Source organism: Pelodiscus sinensis, chromosome 6 (assembly GCF_049634645.1).
Source record: "Pelodiscus sinensis isolate JC-2024 chromosome 6, ASM4963464v1, whole genome shotgun sequence".
Lineage (NCBI taxonomy): Eukaryota > Metazoa > Chordata > Testudines > Trionychidae > Pelodiscus > Pelodiscus sinensis.
The window spans coordinates 93451875-93469231 of record NC_134716.1 but is presented as its reverse complement, the minus strand read 5'-3'; the positions used below and the strand labels follow the sequence as shown (position 1 = coordinate 93469231).

At 41.1% G+C, this 17357-nt stretch overlaps 1 protein-coding gene across 2 annotated transcripts in view; it reads right to left on the bottom strand.

The window, feature by feature from the left end:
• The window catches only part of ELOVL7 (ELOVL fatty acid elongase 7), a 101534-nt gene that overhangs the window by 12690 nt on the left and 71487 nt on the right, over window positions 1-17357 (bottom strand). For both annotated transcript variants that reach the window (XM_075932878.1, XM_075932877.1), the window contains 2 exons: window positions 4204-4300; window positions 1389-1579 (listed from right to left, as the gene is read on the bottom strand). In XM_075932878.1, coding sequence (XP_075788993.1) covers window positions 1389-1579; window positions 4204-4273 — 261 coding nt within the window. In that variant the 5' untranslated portion in view covers window positions 4274-4300. The remainder of the gene's footprint in view (window positions 1-1388; window positions 1580-4203; window positions 4301-17357) is intronic.

Here is a 17357-nt window from a genome sequence, read left to right as displayed (position 1 = left end):
GCATAATGGTAGGCAAGTCAAATATGTTAGCGTCAAAAGTGAAAGAGGCGAGTGTTTATTTTTTAAATACTCATAAAAACAGCACAACACTAGCAAGGTCTGTCGAAGCACGAAATGCAAAAGGAAAGCATACTTTTCATCCTTCTTTGCATTTATGATATTTGGCACAACTGTTAGTCAACTTGTTAGTTTCTTTTTTAAAAGGCAAATAGAAAGAGACTTTGGAGCACCATTTTTAAAAGCAAAAGCTCAGTTTAATCCATTATAAACATTATGGGATCTGGGTTAAAAGTAATACAGCCAATTAGGCAGCAGCATCTAAATAATTTCTTAACCAATATGCCAAAGATGAAAATAGCTACCACCACAACACTGTTGTTTCACTTGGCTTATTGTAGAAAAACTATCAGGCAGTTGCTTGTAGTATTGCTGAATAGCCATAGTGTTTATTGCAACAGTGTCATAATTTAACCTCTTTACACGCTTAACAAAATGCCAGTTTAAAAGTTAACTCTAAATGCCTATTGGTACATGCACATCATGCACCTTGGAGAAATTTAATTTTCCTCGGTAATAAACCCAAGTGCATCTCACAGAAGCATCACTTAACTGTGGTCACATAAGAAAAAATTATTTTCTTCTAAAACCCTTGCTTTTTGTGGAGCCGTGAGTAGAGGGGGAAAATAATACTCCAGAACTCTTCTAGAAAGATTTTTGTATTAATTATTCTAAAAACCTTGTTTTACATGGATTGAGATCCTAGACTAAATTTTGTAAATAAAAAGATAATTTAAAAAACAAAAAGTAATTGAAGAGGATCTTGCATTTAAACATTCCCTCTGCAGCATCAAAAAAACCTCTACATATTCTATCACATGCTAACCAGAAACCTTCTAGTCTAGTTCAACCTTCCTTGTCCAGAGAAGTTCTAAACCTAAAACTGGAAAGTATTTAGACTGCTAACATTTCCTATTATTGTTTCTGTAATATAAAATATACAGTTACCCTCTTGAGTAAGAGTGACGCTTGCCAGATGCTGTCACCAAAAATCCTGAACATGGCAAAAAACAACACACAAACAAAAAAAACCCCACACCCGGGAGACCAAACTGGTTGAGCAAAAAAAGGGGCAAAATCCCCACGCTCCTCACTTCCCCCCGCCCATACCAGATGCAGCAGGGGAAGATTGTCCCCACCGGCCTCTCTCTCTCTCTCTGCGTGCGTGCGCGCCACAATTAGCATAACAGATTAAGGAGAATCTCTTCAAGAAAAAGCACACAATATTTTTCTTAGGCCATATTACAGATTTAGTAACAGACAAAAAAGTGTAGACATTTAACAATCACTGTACATTAAAGTTAAACAAGTAATTACAGAGAGATACTTACTTCATAAGTCATATAAATTGAGAGGGCTACTACACCAAAATTGTAAAATGCCATTATTGGCCTGAGTTCAAAAGGTTTTCTGTTTTCCATGACTTTTGGCCCCAAAGATGTTACAAAATAAATATAGGCTCCAATGATAATAGTCTGTGGCACAGGTGAAGACATGAGTGGGAAGCCTTCCACTCTTGGATCTAGAAGAAGAAGAAAAAAAAAATCACAGGTCTTTCGTAATGCTTTTATATCTAAATTAACTTAACAAATCACCATCGAGTTTAAGATTTCACTGGTTAGGTTTTAGAAATCATATAATAGCTTCAGACTATTAGAGCTTGTTTTAGCCTCATTGCAAACCAACATTGGTCCTTGCCAAATTCTTTGGAATACTAGTTAAAGTAAGTGATTAAAGCCTCTGCTGCCCTTCACCACAATTCTCTGGAGACTGGAGGAGAATTCCTTTCCATTCAACACCTGTTAATGATTTATTCTCAGTTTAAATCTCCACAATCAACTCAAATTTGAAAGTGCATTTTACTGGCAACATACAGAAAAAAACATTAATAAATACTCAGCTACACTAAATGCTATAAATTGCAAACAAGTACACAATTGACAGCTGACGTTTACACTCATGCACTCTTTTACTGCACACCACATCACCCTGAGGTACAATTGACCGTTTTCTCCCACTCTCTGGTACAAATAGTTATTAAAAGTGACTGCCTAATTCTCCACCTCCAACCTCACATGTATTGTCAGGCAATCCTCAGTCTAAAAACTGAAGAAAATTCTGGGCATGCTGGCTAAGCAAATGTTGCTCCAGAGGCTCATATGGAATTCTAAAGTTATTTGCCCAGGAAGAGTCAAACTTCACATACTCCTCCCTCAACAAGATAAAAAGCAACAGAAATCTATTAACAGATATTCTCTGCAGATATATATGTCCTTAGATAGTAAGTAGAGTTCATTCCCTCCCCTTCCTTGGTTTATGGAGTATGTTTCACTCAAGTTACCCTTTAAATTCATCTGACAGAGTTAGATCCTCTGATCCTAACTGCTATAATGCTGCCACAAGAAGAGAAGTGGCTTTCAGGTAATCTGTTCTAAGACTATACATTGTTTTATGGGTCAAAACTAGCAGCACCTCAATTCAATGTAATTTCCCCCAGAGATCAATAAACTCCTTAGTGTGCTCCTAGTCCAGTGATGGGAAGTAGAAAAAACCCTTAAACAAGTAGCATACAGCACTACTACGGTTACGGAGACCCTGTCATCTCCTTTGGGGACCCACACAACCACTTTGTTAGCTGTCTCAAGTTTTAAATCAAGTATTTTATTTGTTTCCTAACAAGTAGTGCAATCAGAACCTGACAAACTGTATATACCTTAAAACCTTACCACCACCCCCCTTACACACACACACACACACACAGTCAACAGCCCAAATCCTTCATAAAGCTGTCTTAACACAGCAGAAGTCAGAGTGTTTAAGATGAAAGCTTCTCATCTTAGTTTGAAGCAAAATGCAGGACAATGTAGCACTTTAAAGACTAACAAGATGGTTTATTAGATGATGAGCTTTCGTGGGCCAGACCCACTTCCTCAAAGTGGGTCTGGCCCACGAAAGCTCATCATCTAATAAACCATCTTGTTAGTCTTTAAAGTGCTACATTGTCCTGCATTTTGCTTCAACTACCCCAGACTAACACGGATACATTTCTATCACCATCTTAGTTTGGTCTTGGTGCAATATCTGCAGCTTCACTTCATAGTGTATTTTCAGGCTGAAGCATCACTCACTCTCAGACCCTTAGCTCCAGATGAAGTTTCTCCCACTCCAAAACTGCAGCCTTACAGCTGTTCTGTCCATATTGCCCGACAACTCCTTGTTCTGATCCTGATCATCTGCTTCTGGAGATTCATCCCCTTTCCCATGTCCATCAGAACCACCCACTGGGCAAGTATCTCTGTTCACTTTCAACTTTTCTCCGGGCACCAGCTCTACCCAATTCCCATTGATGATGATGAAAAAGTTTTCAGCAATAGTACTAGACTGGACTCATTCATCCCAGTTGTACAGCATCTTGCAGGCACTCCTATTTACAGTTAAATCTGAACATAAATTTACTATTTGTCTAGTTCAAAGCAACATATGCTCTACAGCAATTTTCCATTGCCTGAATCTAATTCCATAGCTATAGAATTACATAAAGCCAGGACATCCAACACATACAAGTTTGGAAAAGAAACTAAGAAACTACAACATTCATGTTCAACCACAGGATGATTTATATACTTATTACCTGAACTTTGTGAGAGTACAAATACTCCCTTTCAAAACAGGAACTAGATACGAGTGATACATTATCAAAGTTTACACTTTCTTGCACTTGCTACTTTGGTATGAGGAAGCACAAAATACAACACGTTGCAACAGAATACTTTAAATTAAGAAATAAAATATAATTTCATTTAAATTAAGTAAAATTAAAGTTTCAGACTGCCCCACTAAAACTGCAAAATGTGAAAGTGCAATTCTGGTGATAGTAGAGATCTTTTTCAGATGAGCCATTACGTACAGAGTCTGAAGTTTTAAATCCTTAGCAAATCAACTTTTATAAAGTTCCATCTTTAAAGTTTGCATGACATTATACTACTTTTCTTTACATTTAAGATGTAAATATGCAGCTTGGCAACTTAGGTATAATTAAAGGAAGACAATGATATTTTAAGTTAGCTGTACAAAATTATGCTTAACACAACTCCGCATCTGTTGAAAAGCCTTAAAATTAGTGGACATTATATCCTCATGACTCACCAGCACGTTTAATCCATTCATCATAAAGCAATGCAGCTTTTGATGTCAGATTGCTAAAGGCCATTTTCATTGAATTAAGTGGATATTATGACTTCCCCTGCAAAAAAAACAAAAACAAAAAAAAATTAATCTAGGCAGGCCAAAGATCAATAGAGGGTATTTTGGTGGAAGATTTTAAAAAGCAGCCCTGAAAAGAATGTAACAAGGGAGGTTAGCAGTTCATGGAATATTAGATTAGTAAATGTTAGCTGATTGCATTATCCTCTGCTTGATGCAACTCCTAAGCTAGTCAGTTAATACAAGCATATTATTTGTTCATAGAAGACTCTAAAGTTGAAGAAGCCATATGATGGTTAACCATTGCAAGTAACAGAATACGGTCATCTTACATTCATCAACATTTATTTAAAATCCAACATAGTGATGCTACAAGACCAGAGTTAGAAAATTACTTACATTTTCATTTTCCAGCTGTCAAATATATGGAAGACATGGCAGGAGAGAAGCTGGTAACTCCCTGCGCTTCATTTAGATGTATATTTATAACTAGTTTGTAAATTACAGCCTGCCAATGCAGATTTAATCACGGTTTTTATTTCAAGATTGCACCATGGAGTTAGCACCATTAGAACACGCTATCTACCCCAGTCAGAATGAGGCAGGAGGGCTCATTCACATGCATAAACTATATTAATTTTAAAAGTGTTAGTACAGGCAGTCCCCGGGTTACGTACAAGATAGGGACTGTAGGTTTGTTCTTAAGTTGAATCTGTATGTTAAGTAGGAACTGGCGTCCAGATTCAGCCGCTGCTGAAACTGAACAGCGGCTGACTACAGGAAGCCCGAGGCAGAGTTTCAACAGGCTGAATCTGGACGCCAGTTCCGACTTACATACAGATTCAACTTAAGAACCCCAGGCGTCCCCAAGTCAGCTGCTGCTGAAACTGATCAGCGGCTGATTCCAGGAAGCCCGGGGCAGAGCAACTGGGGTGCTGCCGGGTTGGTCGAGTAGCGCCCAGAGCAGCTGCGGGACCAACCGGCAGCGCCCCAGCTGCTCTACCACAGGCGTCCGGAGAAAAGCCTGGTCTGCTGGGGGGAGAGGGGGCCGGATCCCGGAAAAACTCCAGAGTGTAGACATAGCCTCTGTCTTCAAAGAAATAAAAATACTGCAGTGTAAAAGGCTTGTGGGTTATATATGGGCAGAAGTCTTCCAGTGTTTGTTTTGCTGGGGGTTGAGTTCTGTAACAAGGGAGAAGGAGCAGAGTATGCAACAGCAAAGGAGCAACATTCTTGTCAAAGCTTATGGAAAGAAGGGACAAGATTATTCAGAGTACAGCCTGATTTCAACACCTGTGAATTTGAGAAAAAAAACTGCTATGGCTCAGACCATAAAAAGCCCTTACTTGGTGATAATTTTCGAGAAATTGTTGTGCCTCAGGATAAAAATGGAACATGTGCCAAACGTGAACAGTGAAGAGAAATGTGAAGCCTGCTTATCAGAATGAAACAGTGCAATGAAAAATGCTTCTCAAAAGGCAATGATTTTCTTGATGTGGCCATGTCTGAACTATCTGGATCAACTGGTTAGTAACTTATTTTTCCACCATTGTTATGGACTGACTACCATGTCCTACTGCGCTAGTAATGATAACATACTTCATAATAAATCTGTGTTTTGGGTGGTTTGCTTATGAATTTCCAAATATAATTTGTATATTAGTTTATAGTGGGAGCATTTATCAATTATATTTTTACTAATTATACTGGACTTCTGTCAATATAATTAAACATCCTACGCATGTGTTTCTTGTTTAAAAGTAAAGTTTCATTACACATTTACAAGTTTTAATTAAAAAAAAAGTCCAAGCTGTTTTATATATGTTGCTAAATACAGGTGTTCAGATAATCCTTATGATTTAGGCATTATCTTCCCTAATTTGATTTGGAATAATTGTATCATTTAAACAGTAGAACAAATAGCCGCAGGAGGTGGAATTGCTAATTTAAAATCTTTTTTTTTTTAAGCAGTGCTTTGAGTAATAGTCAGTGACTTTAAAAGAAAATGTTTTGTTTCAGGGTCCAGTTTAGGTCTCAGGGTTATCAACATCTGTCTGCAACATATTACAACTCCAGAATCATCTGCTGACATAACTAGCAGTGCTGCAACTCAACATACCTCAAATCACAGGTGCTGACTTTTATTTGTCTGGGTCCGTGCTCCACCAATGTTCCATGCACAGGCCGTGGCCCCACTCCACCTCTTCCCGCCATGCCCTACTCCCAGCTCCAACCCCTCTTCCCACCTCCTGCCAGCTGCCAAACAGCTAATGGGCAGAGATTATGCACCAGCCCCAGAGCACTCACAAAGTCAGCGTCTATGTCTCAGATAGGAAGTTACCTGAACAATTAAATTATAATAGTAATAAGACTTTCTTCCAACATCCAGTAAAACCATGGATGCATTCATAATCAGAACTAGCACATTCTAGCAAGACTCCATAGATGAAAAGATTCCGATAAATTCTCCCTTTCATCTTCTTCTGAACGAACATTTCACTGACATTGTTCCATCATTACAACTACATTACACTCTACCCAGCGGAGAAGTCATTGCTGGAAGGTTGCTGGATACAACATTAAATTGAACATAGTGAAAAAACACTGATGGGAAATTCATTAATCTTTGTCTTAATGGGTAGAGCAACATATACAATGAGCCAGTCATATGAGATTGTGTAACAGAAGTTGAGCTTGTCTATGTTACAGAAACAACTGAGACCTCTGGACATGCCCAGACAACAGAACACCTAAAAAACCCAGCAATAAAAGCTATAACAAACTAAACAAAAATTCAACTGTCAAGTGTATAGCTTTGCCATATAATTTTACAAATGTATCAAAGATGAGAAGACATCTGGAACAAGATTATAAAGGGAACCCGAAACTTACAACATAAGAGTGCAGTGCTTATTTGATACACATTTTTGCCAAAGACTTCTTATGTACAACCCCAGGAATGAAAGAAAACATTGAAACTACTAAATACTTCTGATACCAACCACTTTGCTTCAAATTCACTGACTACAACAGGAGGCGCCAAAGTAATTCTTTGCCCAAGACACAAGATGAAATTCAGTGGTTGACTGTTTTGAGCTACTGATTAAGAACCGGCTCATTCTGATGACAAGTTGTGAAACATAAATCATAATAGCCAAAATAGTTAATACTGGACCAAAGAGAAATGTACAAGATACAACGAATACATACACAACCCCATTTTCACAGCTTTGGACAAACTGCTGATAGATCTCTGCTGAAGTTTCAAGTGAACTTCAAAACACATTAATTGCAGTAGTCTGTCTTCTGAATAGAACATGTAATCATCAAGCGATCCATCCTCTGTCACTCATTCCCAGCTTCTGGCAAAAAGACACTAGGCACGACATTACTGACCATACTGGTCAATAGCCATTAATGGAACTAGCCTACCTGAATTTACCTAGTTCTTTTATTTATTTATACCTGTTTCCTATTAATTTGATGACCTCTAGCTCTCATGCTATAAGTAGTAAATAGAGCTTTTTAGATTCTTTCTTTAACACCAGTCATGATTCTATAGACCTCAATCTTATCTCTAGTTAGAAAAAAGATGACTAAGTTGAAAGTCCCTAACCATTTTTGTTGCCCTTTTCTGAACTAAGGTATCTTTTTGAGATGAGGAGACCACATCTGCATGCAGTACTTAAGATGTGGACTTACAATGAATTTATATAGAGAAGCAATATGATATTTAATCTTATCTATTCTTTCCTTAATTATTCCCAACATCCTTTTTGCTTTTTTGACTGCCTCTGCACATTGATTGGATGTTTTCAGAGAGCAATCCACAATGACTCCAACATCACGTGAGTGGGAACCGCAAAATTAGACCCCCTCATTTTATATGTATAGTTGGGACGTTTTCCAGTGTGCATTATTTTGCATTTATCAATATTAAATTTCACTTGCATTTTGTTGCCCACTCACCTAGTTTTGTGAGGTCCTTTTGAAGGTCTTCACAGTCTGCCTGGGACTCAACTATCTCAAGTAGTTTTGAATTATCTGCAAATTTTGCCACCTCATTGTTGACTTCTTTCTCCAGATCATTAGGAATACGTTGAATAGGAATGGTCCCAGAATTTACTCCTGAGAGACATCACTATTTACCTCTCTTAATTCTGAAAACTCCATTTATACCTGTCCTTTGTTTCCTATCTTTTAACTAGCTATCAGTCTGCGAGAGGACCTTCTCTCTTATTCTATGGCAGTTTCCTTTGCTTAAAAGCTTTTGAGAGACCCTGTCAAAGGCTCTCTGAAAAACTATGTAACTATATCCTCATGCTTGTTGACACCCTCAAAGAATTCTAGTAGATTGGTGAGGTATGATTTCCCTTTACAAAAAACATGTTGACTCTTCCCCAAACTATGTTGACTCTTCCCCAAACTATGTTTATCTAGGTATGACAAAATATATTTTCTAACAATTTGCACAATACTGAAGTTCAGGTGTACCAGCCTATAATTGCCAGGATCATCTCTGGATAGTTGACTAGCCCTTTGACTAGTTGCTTCCCCTCACCCCTCCAATATCAGAGGCAGCAAGTGGGGGGAACAGGACTCAGTGCTGAGAGGAGCTGGCTTTAAAGCCCATTCCCCCCAGCACTGTCTCCATGGGGAGAAGAGGAGGCAGATGAGTAGCAGAGACCGGGCGTGAATCAGGAATCAGATCATACCCAGCTTGTGCACAGTCTCAGACACTGTGCCTCTGCTTTTTAAACGTATTGAGAGCCTACCAGCCTTTTAAATATATTAAGAGCCTACTAGCTCTTCATACATTTAAAAGGCAGAACCATGTCGGGGTTAGCTCCCAGAGCCAGGAGCTAACCCCACTGTGACTCCCCCGCTTATCAACTAATTGATGGAAATTCTATCGACTAGTCAATTACTTGATTAAACTAAATTTAACATCCCTAGGCTGCATTAACAGAAGTAATAATTCTTCTGTTCTATTCTGTGCTGATTAGGTCTCAGTTGGAGTACTGTGTCCAGTTCTGGGCACCACATTTCAAGAAAGATATGGAGAAACTGGAGAAGGTCCAGAGAAGAGCAACAAAAATGATTAAAGGTCTAGAAACATGGCCTATGAGGGAAGACTGAAAGAATTGGGTTTGTTTAGTTTAGAAAAGAGAAGACAGGGAGGGGACACGATAGCAGTTTTCAAATATCTAAAAGCGTGTTACAAGGAGGAGGGAGAAAAATTGTTCTTCACCTCTGATAGTAGGTCAAGAAGCAATGGGCTTAAATTGCAGTAAAGGAGGTTTAGGTTGGACATTATGAAAAACTTCCTAATTGTCTGGGTGGTTAAATACTGAAATATAATTACCTAGGGAGGTTGTAGAATCTCCATCATTAGAAATATTTAAGGGCAGGTTGGATAGACATCTATCAGTAATGATCTAGATCAGTGTCTCCCAACCAGGATTCCGCGGAACCCTGGGGTTCTACAGACCATCGTTAGGGGTTCCCCGAGAAATCATGGAACGAATAAACAAAAATTTTAAAATATCGCAAACAATTGCAAATATCCCTTGAAATATCATGGGAATTTTTTCCCAGCAATTGGTAATACTGGAGTAATCTTTGTACGGTACCAACTGCCTCTGTTTTGTTTTGGTCAGTTCGTATCTACGGAAGAGAAGGCGGCAAGGCACTCTGCTGAGGGGCCGCCAACTGCCCTGGCCCGGGGTGTCCTGGCTGGGCTGTCCCCCTGCTCTTGGCTGCAGCTCCTGATGATGGCCCGGTCCAGGCTGCGGGTCGGGCAGAGCCTCCGCTTGGAGAGGCTCTTGGAGGAGGTAGCTGTGCCCGGGGGCCCCCACAGCAGGCACGAGCTTGGTGTGGAACGTGGGCAGCTGTCCGGGCGGGGCGGGGGACTCTCGCGGCAGGTGCAAGCTCGGCACAGCGCGCAGGCAGCCCAGGGCCAGCTCCAGGAAGCAGGCAAGGCTGGGCTTGCGGCTGGCCGACTTGTTGGGAGGAGTGTAGATATATAGGTGTGCATTATATATAGGAGTTCAGTTTTTTCCATGATTCCGACATTGAAAAGGTAGGGTAGGCATTATACATAGGTGTGCATTATACTCGCAATTTTATGCTACGTACACGCGTAGATTAGTTAGATAATTAGATTAGTATGTGTTTATTTTTAACCTTGTAACGTGTAGCCTCGTTACTTCCCAACAATTAATGTTGTAGAACAGCAATAGCACATACTAATGCTACAGCACATACCAATTTCATTGATATATCTATATTAAAGCATTTTTGAGATATTAATTAAAAACTTGGAAAATATTTCAAATATTTTTACTGCAAAATGTCATAAGAAAAACTAACTTGCAATTTATAAATAAAAATGTATATTAATTATGTATATTAAAAATACTTCTTACTTCATTAAAACTGCAGGAAACATGTTAAAATATACTTTAATAATAATTTTGTGTAAAAAGAAAATGAGATCATTTTTGTCCAGAAAATCCAAAATAAATTCAAAGTACCTTAAGTGGTTAAGATATCACAAGCAGATACACTATAAAAACAAGTGTAACGCTTTTGTTCATTGCTTTTCGAAGATCATAACAAGAAACATTTGGATGCGGTAGCAGCTCAAGAAAATCTGGCCATGGCTTCAACAACAACAAAAAAATCAAATCTGCCCCCCATGACTGATAGCCAATTTATGGAAAAAGGATTTCAACGACGACTTTACTTCTGAATTTGAAAAGCCCAAATTTGGGCTTTTGGGAAAAGCAAAGAAGAAAATCGGCAATGTGCAAGGTGGAAAAGGAAGTGAATGGCGAGCTCAAACCATGTAGCTTCAAGACAAGTGAAGCAAGTGCCGCGAAAAGTTTCAACCTTTGGCGGCATGTAAAACATAACCATCCTGAAAACTCTGCGGCTCTGGTTACAAAAAAGGACTAGGAAGATGAGGCAAAACAGAAAGCAGACGCGACTAAACAACATTCATCTGGCTCTTTGAAAACTCCTGGAGAAAAGATTTTTTGCAAAGCTTCATCTGAAAAGAAACCCAAAATTGAGCAAACAAAACTTGACTCATATTTGAAGACCTCAAAGGTTACAGTCACCATGGATGCCAATACTTCCCGTGAAAGACGGATGGAAATGGTTTGCTTGAGTTCAACACTGCTCACTACCTACAGGCTAAAGAACAAAGGATTCCAAAAAATTGCAGGTGAAATGGGTCGGCAGCTTGGCATTTCAACGGGGCACGATGCGGTTCGTCATTTAGTTGTCAGCACAGCTAAGCCTGATCACGAAGAGCTCAAGAAAGCTTTGGAGCAAAAATTGTGCTACCTGAAAATGGATGCGGCAACGTGTGGAAACAGACATTTCCTTGCAATCAATGCTCAGTATTACGAAGAAGGAAAAGATAAAGCAACGGTAAAAACCTTGGACATAATCAACGCTGAAAGGCGTCACAATTCTTCCTACGTGAAAAGTCAAATAAAAGCGATTTTAGAAAAATTTGGGATCAGTGAAATGCAAGTGCTGAGCATCTGTGTTAACAATGCAGCAAACATGACGCCTGCCGTCAAAAATTTCAACGAGGACAATGAAACCATTTCTACCTCTGAGAACAGGGATGTGGACAGAACTAAAGCTATTTTGTCTGATGAAGGAACTAAAGGAATGGATGAAATCGAACTCAACATGGATGCTGCTGCGCAATGGGTTAATGACCCTAACCTCATACTTCCAACATGGCTTCATGAGGATGACTCAAAAGTCCAACTGATGAGGGGTGGTATTCACACTCTTCAGTTGGCAATCTGGGATGGACTGAACAAAGAACATGCGAAGAAATTTCTGGAAAAAATTCCACAAGTCATTGTAAAACTACGAACCCCAAGTATTCGAAGTGTTCTGCTTGATCTACATGGGGGTAACTCAATCATTGCATACTGTGACTCGCGGGGGGGGAGGGTTCAACATTTGCGATGATTGATTGGCTTCTCGTTTTTCCATCTTACTGTGAACAAGTGGTTGCTGCTGGAACAAGAGAACTCAAGTTAACAAAAGATGAATGGACGTAGTGAAGAAGCTGTGAGACCTCTTGGCAAAGCCAAACCAAACAACCGTGAATCTTCAAGCTATCGATGTAACCCCGGGAGTTTTAATAAAGGAATGGTGAAAACGGTCAAAATTCTTGCAAGAAAATGGTGGACAAATTGCAGAAGGAATTCTATCCTCCATGCAGAAATGCAAAGAGAAGCTTTTTGACAATATTCAGTTCCTTGCTAGAGTTTATGTTGACCCACGGTATTGGATTCTTACCTCACCTCAAGGGAAATACCAAAGGCAAAGGAAGGGCTCCTTGATATTGCTCGACGACTCAAAAAACAAAATCTATCGCTACATTTGAACTCTGCAAAAGAGGTTGAAGAAAACAAAACACAACAAAAGGAGTCAACAATCGAATTTGCGGTTTCAGAAAGTTCACATCCTTTATAAATAGCAGGCTGTTCTCAAACTCCCGTCTCCACTCTGAACTTGTTCCAGCGTCCATCCCTGAGACGTCTTCAACCATCGCAGAGAAATGGAGATAATTCAAGCACCAATTCTTCAGACGATGATGATTTTGAAAAGGAATTGGATAAACAAGAAAGACGTCGGCGAGTTTCTGTGATTCAAAATTGTAACGAACCATTATTCAAGAGAAACTTTCAGGAAGATTGTAAGGCGATGGAATCTATTGTTAGGCTAAAAGTTAAGTCTGTTTTTGAGGCCATTCACAGCTACCCACACCGCATTCAGGTTGCCTGTAGAATTGCTTAGAGTATGCCAACAACTCAAGCTAGTTTTCGGCTTTAAAGTTAATTTTAAATGATCTGCGGCAGGCTATGAAAGACGACCTGATTGCTGCAATACATTTTTACAGATTGAATTATGAATTATTCTAGTTTGTATCATTGTTGACATTTAAATTGTATTAAAACTCTGAATAAAAATAATGTTCTCAAAATTACTTTTGTATTTAGTTAAAAATTAATTTGAGTCGGAGTGGAGTCGGAATGGAGCTGGAGCAAAGCAATGCAAAAATTTGATTGCTCCAAATCCTTTCCAACACAGATTCACTGATAGTCTTTAATTCACATTATGTTTTATTAAATTAACAAAGATTTCAGCTACTTCCACCGGGAACTTAAACAGCCATAGCACTTGGGAAACAGCAACTGATGCCAAAGTGGTTGCCATCTATATGGTATTATTTTGGAACAAATGCAAACATTGCTGATCCCAGCAACTGCACTGTAAGTGCACACAGTTTGTATTCTTCTTGTCAACACTCTTTTAGTTGTGTTGGGAGCTAGTGAAAGAGGGTGTCTAAATTTGAATGGCCTTTTATATGCCTGCCAAACACTGCAGCCAAGAGTAAGGTGGTTTTGTTTTTCTTTTAACCCTGGAAACATCAACCTAGGAGTGCCTTTAATATACAAGTTTCAGAGGGGTAGCCATGTTAGTCTGTTTGAACAAAAACAATGAGCAGTCCCATGGCACCTTAAAGGCTAACAGATTTATTTAGGCATAAGCTTTCATGGTATAAGACCCTTAGTCAGAAGCATCAGATCAGTTCCAGCCCATGAATGCTGATGCCCAAATAAATCTGTTAGTCTTTAAGGTGCCATGGAACTCCTTGTTTTTAATATATAGCTTCTGGTCTACACAATGAACCTGCAATGGATAAAAATGTTTCTTTCACATCGTCCACAGTGCATTACAATGATGAAGTGTCACTTTCCTTCCCTGTCCTCCTGGAATGCTGGACAGAACTCTGTTCTTTCCTCTCTGCCATAACTAAAAATACTGGCAGAATTTAGTGCTGGAGACTAATCCTGCGGAGGAGACTGAAGCAGGGACTCTTCTCCTTCCGAGTCCACTTTGTTTCTAGCCTAGCAAGCAGAGAGGGATCTGACTCCATAATGGCTGCTTAGCTATTTGGAGGGCAGCAGCCTGTCAATTCAATTGCTCTCCAGAAAGGAAGGAGAGGCCATATTGAGAGTAGTCCCCTGCTCAGAGGGTGGGTTTAGTTCCAGAGCAGAAAAAAGGAAGAACCTGTTCAGTGGGTGAGTTGCTCAGTGGTTGAGTAACTAAGGTTGACCCAGAGGTAATGGTAATGAGCTGAGTTTAAGTCATCTCTCATAAACAACTGGAATTAACAAAATATAACACGAACTGAAATACATTTATGTTTTGCCTAATCAGTCAAACAAGGTGAGCAAGCACCTTCCAGGTTAAAGGGTTAGCACACAAGTAGATTTTATTAGGCCATCGTATCTACCTACAAGGTTAAGAGAAAGGATATCATTTTCTACCTAGGCTATTAGCAATCATTTATTACTGATGAGCTGGAACACAGTCCATTTCATATAATGATAGCAATGAAACCAAGTCTGTTACTTACTGTAACAGACTGTAGACTTACATGGCAGAAATGGGTTTAAGTGGAAGTCAGATTACAACGTGGACTCAACTTCAAGACGAAATTATGATTAGATCAAGGGCAAGTTAGCAAACAAAGTGAAGCCCAGCTCAGCTATGACATTCTAATAGTAAGCAAAAAGAGTAGAGAGAGAACACCCAACAGAAGTGCAATAGGTCTAGATGTTAAAGATAATAAAAAAATTTTTGTTTGAATCTAGCAAGGCTTTTAGGTAGACAGACTTCATAAGGCATAACAGCTTCCATATCTCTCTAGATTTTTAAAATAATGCAATGGTTATTGAAAACATAACTTTGGTGGGTAGGCTGTCATTAGCGATAATCAACAAGAATAGTGGTTAAAAAAAGGGGGGAGGGAGAGACAAAGCCTAGCAATTATCAAGGGTAATAAGAATGGAAATCTGAAGGTCCCATCAAGTAGCACTGGATTGAAACTTGAACAAGTTTTACCCAACAGTAAACAAAATTGCTGGAACAAATGGGAGATATTACAAAAAGATGTCACAAAGATGCATATAGGCAGGGCTCAACAATTAATGTAATCTACTCGCCCATGGCGAATAGATTTTAGCCCGATGTGGCCGTGCAGCATGGTCAGCACATGCGCAATGCGGTCTGCGCATGCACAGCATGCGGTGCTGTGCCGCTTGGCGAGCCCTGCAAATAGGAATACATTAACCTAGAGCTACTCAACTTTGAAAATGCTGGGGGCCACAATGAAACCCACACCACATGCCGAGGGCCACAACTTAAGTGTAGTTGCATGTATATGCAAATATATGCAAATAGCTTCTTTCACACAGAGACATGAATACATAGATTAAGGCAAGACTATACAACATGCAGGCCCCATTTAAGTAAGTTCTACTGATATTCATAAAATGCAATATTTACCCTATTTCCATCCATAACACAGCACTTTTAATGAGCAGTGACAGTCCAGGAATTTAACTACAGGCAGTCCCCGGGTTACGTGGATCCGACTTACGTCGGATCCCTACTTAAGAACGGGGTGAGGGAACCCCGAACTAGCTGCGCCACCCTTCTCCCCCAGCAGACCAGGGAGACGCGGAGCGGCTTTTCTCGCCGCAGAGGACGTGGGACAGCCCAGATGCGCCGCGGTCCCACCGCCCGCATCCTCCACGGCTTTGCTCCGTGTCTCCCTGGTCTGCTGGGGGGGGGGGGGGGGGCAGCAGACCAGGGAGACGCGGAGCGGCTTTTCTCACCGTGGAGGATGCGGGCAGCGGAACCACCGAGATGCGCCGCGGTCCCGCCGCCCCCGTCCTCCGCAGCGAGAAAAGCCTGGTCTGCTGGGGTGGGGGGGCACAACTAGTGCGCCCCCCCAGCAGACCAGGCTTTTCTCGCCGCTAGTCAGTTTCAGCAGCGGCTGAATTAGGACGCCTGGGGTAGAGCAGCTGGGGTGCTGCCGGGTTGGTCCCGCCGCACCAAGGGTCGGCGCTACCAGACCAACCCAGCAGCACTCCAGCTGCTCTGCCCCAGGCGTGTCCGATTCAGCCACTGCTGCTCAGTTTCAACAGCGGCTGAATCTGGACGCCTGGGACAGAGCAGCTGGGGCGCTGCCGGGTTGGTCCCCGCAGTGCCGCACCTCGGTGCTGCGGAGACCAAACTGGCAGCACCCCAGCTGCTCTACCCCAGGTGTCCCCAAGTCAGCTGCTGCTGAAACTGATCAGCGGCTGATTCCAGGAAGCCCGGGGCAAAGCAGTTCTGCCCCGGACTTCCTGGAGTCAGCCGCTGGTCAGTTTCAGCAGCGGCTGAATCAGGGACACCTGGGGTACAATATGTACCAGTTCCGACTTACATACAAATTCAACTTAAGAACAAACCTACAGTCCCTATCTTGGACGTAATCCGGGGACTGCCTATACTAAAACGCATATCAACAGGAGACGATAATATTTTTGTTTTGGCTTCACAATTTTAACAAATCAAAGAAAAACTGCCAATACGATATTTACTGAAATCTAAGTACAGTCAATACGAAGTTAAAGGCACCATGGGGAGAATGGCAGTGCTAGAAAAGGAAGCCAGGAATCCTACCTCCCAGAATCCCTTCCTTTTCCCTGCCCGCCCCACCAAGCACCAGCTCTCACAGTCCTCACAGAGCAGAGACTGGAACCTCCAAATCAAACAACTGTCTACATACAGGAAAGGAAAGAAGCCAGACGTTTTAACACCCAGTCCTGCTCTAACCCAATGCACCCACCCTTCCCCCAAAGCCAGGCACTCTCCAGCCCTCCCACTCCAACCCAATACTCTTCCACACCCCTAAAGCCAGATACCTCCAGCCTCCTGCTCTAACCCAATGCCCCACCCGTCCCTTAGAGCCAGGCAACCTCAGCCCCCCTGCTGTAATCCAACCTCCTTCCCTCCCACAGACCCAGGGACAAAAATCTAGCGGGGCAGGGGATAATGCCCTGGGTCTCACTGGAACCACAAGCTTTTCCCTCCAAGAGCTGGGGCCGGTGCGCAGAGTAGCTGTGAAGGGTCCAGGTGCATGGCTCTAAATGTTCCATTGAAGGTACATGCTGCTGCCCCCTCCCCGATCCCCTTTGCAGAGCAAAAAATCCCAGGCATTT